This window comes from Neltuma alba, unplaced genomic scaffold (genome assembly GCF_004799145.2).
Source record: "Neltuma alba isolate B1F8T4 unplaced genomic scaffold, ASM479914v2 tig00013958_pilon, whole genome shotgun sequence".
NCBI classification, from domain to species: Eukaryota; Viridiplantae; Streptophyta; class Magnoliopsida; order Fabales; family Fabaceae; genus Neltuma; species Neltuma alba.
The window spans coordinates 38513-45425 of NW_021637971.1; the positions used below are offsets into that span (position 1 = coordinate 38513).

General features: G+C 38.6%; 1 protein-coding gene across 1 annotated transcript; it reads left to right on the top strand.

The window, feature by feature from the left end:
- The first annotated feature begins 1979 nt into the window (after positions 1 to 1979).
- On the top strand, positions 1980 to 6492 carry LOC114739417 (uncharacterized). The gene is made up of 7 exons (XM_028927478.1): positions 1980 to 2792; positions 4109 to 4253; positions 4453 to 4506; positions 4599 to 4690; positions 5328 to 5563; positions 5695 to 5865; positions 6024 to 6492. The coding sequence occupies exons 1-7, from the start codon at positions 2146 to 2148 to the stop codon at positions 6119 to 6121; spliced, it is 1443 nt and encodes a 480-aa protein (XP_028783311.1). The 5' UTR covers positions 1980 to 2145; the 3' UTR covers positions 6122 to 6492.
- The last annotated feature ends 421 nt before the right edge of the window (positions 6493 to 6913 follow it).

The following is a 6913-nucleotide window of genomic DNA, read 5'->3' on the forward strand; positions in this document are numbered from 1 at the left end:
TGTATAAACATGAGAGGCAAAGTGGATTGGGGTCTTATATATAAGACCAAAATAAAAGTCAAATAGGGTCTTATATTAGAAATTGATGTACTCCTCCAGTCCTAATTATAAGACCCAATTGACTTATTTGAGGAGATTAAGGAAGTAAGTTAAGTTGGTTATTTATAATAAATAAGTGTTGTTATTCCTAAAATATCCTTGCTAATTAAGTATATTGGCTAAAACTATCATTATTAGAAGGATTATCTTGGAAAAAAATACATAAATATAAGAGAGAAAATGGATTGGGTCTTATAATTAGGACCAAATAAAAAGTCAAATTGGGTTTTATAATAAGAACCGGAGGAGTAGTATTTATTAGTATTATTTTTAATTTTCATTTCCAGTGCTCAATTTCAATATATATTTATTTTATATATTAACATAGATGATTTAAATCTTATATCTAGACATGTCATGAAACGTCAATTTTTTCAAATAAATAGTTTTCAATTGTTAAAATGTGACTCAAATAGCTGGATTTAAAAGCAAAACAGAGAAAACAACGAAAAAGAAAGATGCCGAATTGATGGAATCACATGGGAATTTGGATATTATGGAACTTTTATGAGAAAAATATATACTCCTCCGGTCCTTATTATAAGATCCAATTTGACTTTTTATTTGGTCCTAATTATAAGACCCAATCCATTTTCTCTCTTATATTTATGCATTTTTTTCCAAAATAATCCTTCTAATAATGATAGTTTTAGCCAATTTACTTAATTAGCAAGGATATTTTAGGAATAACAACACTTATTTATTATAAATAACCAACTTAATTTACTTCCTTAATCTCCTCAAATAAGTCAATTGGGTCTTATAATTAGGACCGGAGAAGTATTTCCAGATGAATCTGTTTCTTTTGGCGACTCAAAAAAAAAAAAGGAATTTGTTTCTTTTGGCTTAATTGTTAAACAGGTAAGATCACATTGTATCATATGTTGCTCAAAATACGTTGGCAAAGAAAAATATGTTGTTCAAAATAAAGAAACTGAAAGGGAGGCTGGGGTGGAGGCGTGGAGCGAACAGCGAAGCATAAGGGGACGGAGAAGCGGGAGGTGGGTAGGCACGTGCAGGGGTGTTGGCACGGCATTAGCTGCAAAAACCGTGAGCTGAGCACGGCCTGCCCCATGTATTGCAAGCCCCGTCCCATGCTGCGCCGTTCGCTTTTTCCCATTTTTTCCCCTTTTTTTCTCTTTGACCTTTCCTCAAACCAAGTACAATTTTCAACCTCCTCTCTGTGGGCTGTCAAACATGGAAAGTTACATGCCTACCTGTCTTTCACCACTTCCTGTTTCCGCTTTCTCACTCTCTTCTTTAATTTCACCCCGAACCGCAGGCCCTTATTAGCTCCAATTCGCTTGGATTGCGGTCTACTCTAATTTAATTCTAAAAGCCCATATACTCCACTGGGCTTTTACTTACATTTTCCTGGCCCAAATTCATCAATCCCAATTGGGTGCCTATCCTACACTAACCAAACCATCACATTTACTGTAACATACCTACATCTTTTTTTCTTTTTTTCTTTTCCTTTTACCGGGGTACTTTTTTTTTTTTTTTCGCTAGAAAAATCCTTATATGAGTTAATTAACATAAGTCCCACAAAATTTTTTTCCCAACAAGTCCAACAAAATTTGAATAAATCATAAACTTACAAATAACGCAATGTTTTATGATTTTGTAAAGTATTGATGTTGACATCTATGACATCTTTATAAGTTAATTTCACCAAATGCATTGGTAAAAATTTGTTAAGATATACCTTGTCAAATAAATTTTATTTTATTTTGAAATTAATAAGTTATATACATTATGATTTATCTTAAATTTTCTCCTGTGCGTGTGCAACACGAACACCACAGTAATTCCATCTTCTGGAGAGGTGGGAAAAAAAATGGCACGCTCTCGCGCGTGTGAACTGGTAGGCTGATGCGAGATCTGAGCTTCCAGTCACTTAACGGGACCGTCAGGGCGAATAGCAGATCCACTCACGGAAGAGCGCTCCGTGAATGTCTCCCCCACTGCGCCTCTGAACGTTGGATTCTCTCTCCCTAACGTCGTCGTTCACGATCCTTGACCTTAACCGTAACGTCCTCTCTTATGGCCTCCTGCGACGACGACGACTTCTCCCTCCTCAGTGACGATCATCACCAATCAAGCGCTGGCCCCCACCACCACCTTCACCAAACCTACGCACCGCATTCCTTCTCATCCGCCGTCACGCCTGTGCCGTCGGAACCGGTAGGTGACACCAGCGAAGTCTATGGATTTGATAACGAGGCCGACGACAACGACAAGCGAACTGATCGGGAGGAGGCCGGCGACGGTACGACGTCGTACGGATACAAAAGGCCCAAGCTTTCGAACGGCGGGGAGTATAGGAAGGATAGGGAGGAGTGGAGCGACGCCGCGATTGTTTGCCTGCTTGAGGCTTATACAGAGAAGTTCACTCAGCTGAATCGCGGGAACCTTAGAGGGAGGGATTGGGAGGAAGTGGCGTCAATAGTTAGTGAGCGGTGCGAAAATCAAACCAAGAGTGTGGAGCAATGCAAGAATAAAGTCGATAATTTGAAGAAGAGGTATAAGTTGGAAAGGCATAGGATGAGCAATGGCTGCATTTCAGCCAGTCATTGGCCTTGGTTCAAGCAGATGGAACAGATCGTTGGCAATTCGCTATCTACAAAGTATGTGCAGGATGAAGACAAGGGGATCGGTTCTGGGGGGAATTCGCCGAGACAACCGAAGAGGTACGATAAACTGATTTCTTGCTTGCTAGTGCCCAGTTGCGTGCGTATTTGTGATGCCTTGCCGTTGAGATTTCTTTCATGCTGACGTTTTCCCTGCGATGAGCCCTCTGTCCCAACGTTATCATAAGCATACCAATGACTTAAGCGGTAAAAATTTGGACTTCTCTTTTTTTGATACTAAAAGTTTGGACTTTTAGATACCAGTATGCGGAAGCTTATGTAGATTTAACAACGCTGAGCCAATGTGAACTGGCGATTTGTTTCGCTCCTCTTGTCTAGAAACCAGGCCACATGAAGGGTCCTTCATGGAGCGTCAAGCAGAACCAGCTGAAAAGTTCTGTTGCTATTATTTAGTCGGGTTACTTGCAGAATTTTCATCTTTCCCGTTTTGAGTGAATCCCATTTTTCAGAACTTTGTAAACAATATGATTAGAAACCATAATCTTTTGCCTTCCCAAATCCTGGGCAGAACTTCACTTGTCTGTATTATACATTTTCCATGCGGTCTAGTAGTTTGTTCGCGGTTGCCTCCCACCGTCTCTGAGTTGATTCAGCGAAAAGCGAATATTTTAGATATGGCAATAAAAAGCATCCTATTTAACTTACTTTTTCCTTTCCATTTACCTAAATAATCACACACGTTTGGTAATGCAACACTTTTGGGGGTTTTAAACGGGGCAACTTACGGAATGCATGACATATCGTTATTATATGTAGTAGGACGCTATGACTATTTCTGAAGTAGGATGACTTGTGATCTGGTTTTTCAAGGTCTGAGATCCAGTCCTTAAATTGCAGAAAAATGCATGATTTAATTATCCAAGGCAGGTAGAAGTTATATTCTGCTTGGTTAAGTTGCTTATCCTCATCCCACTTATTCTCATGACACCAAGTTCTTTAGGATCTCAAGATCTGTAAGGTGCTTCCTAGTTTCTCTTGTTGTTTTGATTGCTGCCAAGTGTGTATTCAATAGCAAATAAGTGATTCTGTGCCTGCTTGTATTTAACTGCTATTCATATCCATTGTAGTATTTATTTTCTGATTTGAGGACATATGTTATCTTTGTTGTGCCTGAATCTGCTAGTCTGCTTGGTCACTGTAATTACATAATCAACTTTGGGGTCTTTGATTTGGAAAGTTGAGAATATTTCGTGCTAAATTGATACTTTGCAGTGCAGCTTGTCATGGTTGGGAGAATCTTAGTCAATAACTTATTCAATTTTATTTTTGCCATATATGTTCTTTTCTTTTATTCTCTTGTTGATTGTGAATCTATAACTTTTTTAATATTGCTGATGCCCCCTCTTAATTTTTAGATATGGAGTCGCAATGTCCAGCAGTGGAGGTCAGCTGAATAGCTTGAAGTCAAAACCAATGTCAAATGTTAGATGGCGTAGGGTAGTCTTCAAAATTAGCGGAGCAGCTCTTACTGGATCTGCTACCTGCAATATTGACCCAAAGGTTTGTGGTTTTTCTAATTATATGTCCTCTACAAATGAAAATAATCGTTCTAATTGGCTATTCATATATGGAAATTGCCAAGCTTGACATCGCTAATTGACTCAACCTCTTAGCTAGTAATGATATAGTCTAAACATTCTCTTTGGATGCTGCTACTAAATTGATTTTGTTTGTTTTCTGTGTTAATTTTAATTGCCAGGTGGCCACGTTAATTTCAAAAGAAGTTGCCATAGCCTCTCGCAACGGTGTGGAGGTACTGTATTCTCTTGATGGTCCTTTGAATTCTGGGATGCCTGCTGTTCTTTTTCATTTAGCTGACAATTTCGTTTCTATATGATATCTCAGGTGGCCATTGTTGTTGGAGGTCGTAACTTTTTCTGTGGAGATGCATGGGTAACTGCCACTGGTTTAGAAAGATGTACTGCATACCAAGTTGGGTATGTTCTTTTCAAATTTACTCTGTAACATACCGTTTATTACATATCTTTGGCATCTATCAAGAAGACTATGACAAAGCACATTGCTATCAAGATGTAAGTCTCATTATGCTGTTCTATGCTAATTACTTGTTGTAATGACCAAGGACAACAAATAAGAAATTTTGGCTGCTGAGGGCTACATTAACAGCAGTTCTAGAGAACCTACCTTGTGTGGTTCATTGGAACGCCAAAGAACAAGATTTACTATGGGAAATTTGCGCACTGACAAGGAAACAAGTCACCAATAAGGACACTGCATTATGAAAAAAATATGAAGTATATATGTGCAATTTAATCACTTGCCATGTCTAATATAAATGTCAAAGAAACGTACCTTGTAGGTGTTTGTGCTTCATTTTTTGCTATAACTTTAAGGTTAGCTGATGGTTTTATACTAGCATATTCTTTCCGCCTTGCAAATAGGGTAATGTACAGACTGGTGCCTTCTTGGCCTTGAGCGCATCGGTTATCTTGCCATGAAAAGACCTGTTTTATGTGTATGATTCTGATATTTTCTAATAAGATAATTCACTGTAATTGTTCTTTGTTATAATGTCAATGGGATCTGAACTTGTGGGTTCTTGAACTTTTCCAGCATGATGGCTACTGTGATGAATTCTATATTACTCCAATCAACTCTAGAGAAGATGGGCGTTCAAACTCGTGTACAAACTACCATTGCCATGCATGAATTTGCTGAACCATACAATAGGCAGCGGGCCATTAGACATCTTGAGAAAGGCAGAGTTGTTATATTTGGCGGCATTGGTTTTGGCACTGGAAATTCACTCTTTTCAACTGATATAGCTGCAGCTCTTCGAGCTTCTGAGAGTATGCCATATTAGATTTTTTACATCTTTATTTTTCTGCGTCATCTCTCCTTCACTCCTCCACAAAGAAAGACAACACATGCATCTCTGCAATTTTTGTTAGCTTTAGCATAATTTCCTTTTAATCTGCAGTTAATGCGGAGGCTGTTCTCAAGGGTACTAATGTAGACGGTGTGTATGACTGCAACTCCCGGGATGGCAATTTCACCTTTGAGCACATTTCCTTCAGGGAGCTGGTTTCAAGAGGTGCCACCTCTATGGATATGACGGCACTGACATTCTGTGAGGAAAATGCTATTCCTGGTTAGTATGTTGCCCTTGATATTTTAAGGTTATCTTTTTGGTTTTGATGGATTGCCCTGGCTTACATTTTAGCAATTAAATTGAAGTTTTCAAGCACTCAAACCTCATTTTTAAGTAAGACAGCGGCCTTTTCTCTACTTACTGGGTTTCTTTTACAGTTGTGGTTTTTAATCTCCTGGAGCCTGGGAACATCTCAAAAGCCTTGTGCGGAGAACAAGTCGGTACACTAATTGACCAAACCGGATCCATGAGCTGATAATTTAACATATATTACTAGTTAAACTGGAGCAAATAATGTTGACTCGAGTGAAGCTGGTGAGGAGCCTATTAAAGAAATATATCACAATTGGACAGGTTGTGTGTGGTGAAGCTGTTGCAGAGTGGGTTGGAGGCAGCAGAAACATTGGCGACACCCTATTTATAGGTAGCATGGTTGACTGGTTGTAATAATATGTGCTTCTGTATAATAATAATAATAATACATGTGTATTTTTAAGTGGATCCTAGATGTTGTGTTATGGTATTATAGTAGTAATTACCCTGTTAGAATATGCGAGCATGAATTTGACTCGAATTCGGCCTACAAATGAGTTTATTATACTTCAGTTTAGTCCATTTTTCCTTTTATTCCAGTAGAAGATGAGCACATTGTAATGCCAACGGGTTTTAGAATGAAGGGGCGAGTCGTCGAAAGACGTGAAACCGAAACAAGTTTTCAGTAAACTCAACGTAAACGATTGTTCGGGTCCTGTAACATTGGAAAGCAATTCAAGGGCCACTGACGGGTAAAACTGGAATGGTACCGATTCTTTAGCATGAAAGTGAGCTGCTTCTAAGTTCTGAGAATGTAACCGTTTGAGCCATAGAATTAAGCAAGTTATGTCTTCCAGACCGATGCAAACGTCAAATATAGATTGTACAATTCAAGTAAATAATACTTATTCTAACCTGAAACACAAGATTATCAGATTTTTCTACACGCAACCCTTTAAGTACACAGCTGGCAAATTTTGGCAAAAGAACACATAAATTGACACAATTCGGAGGA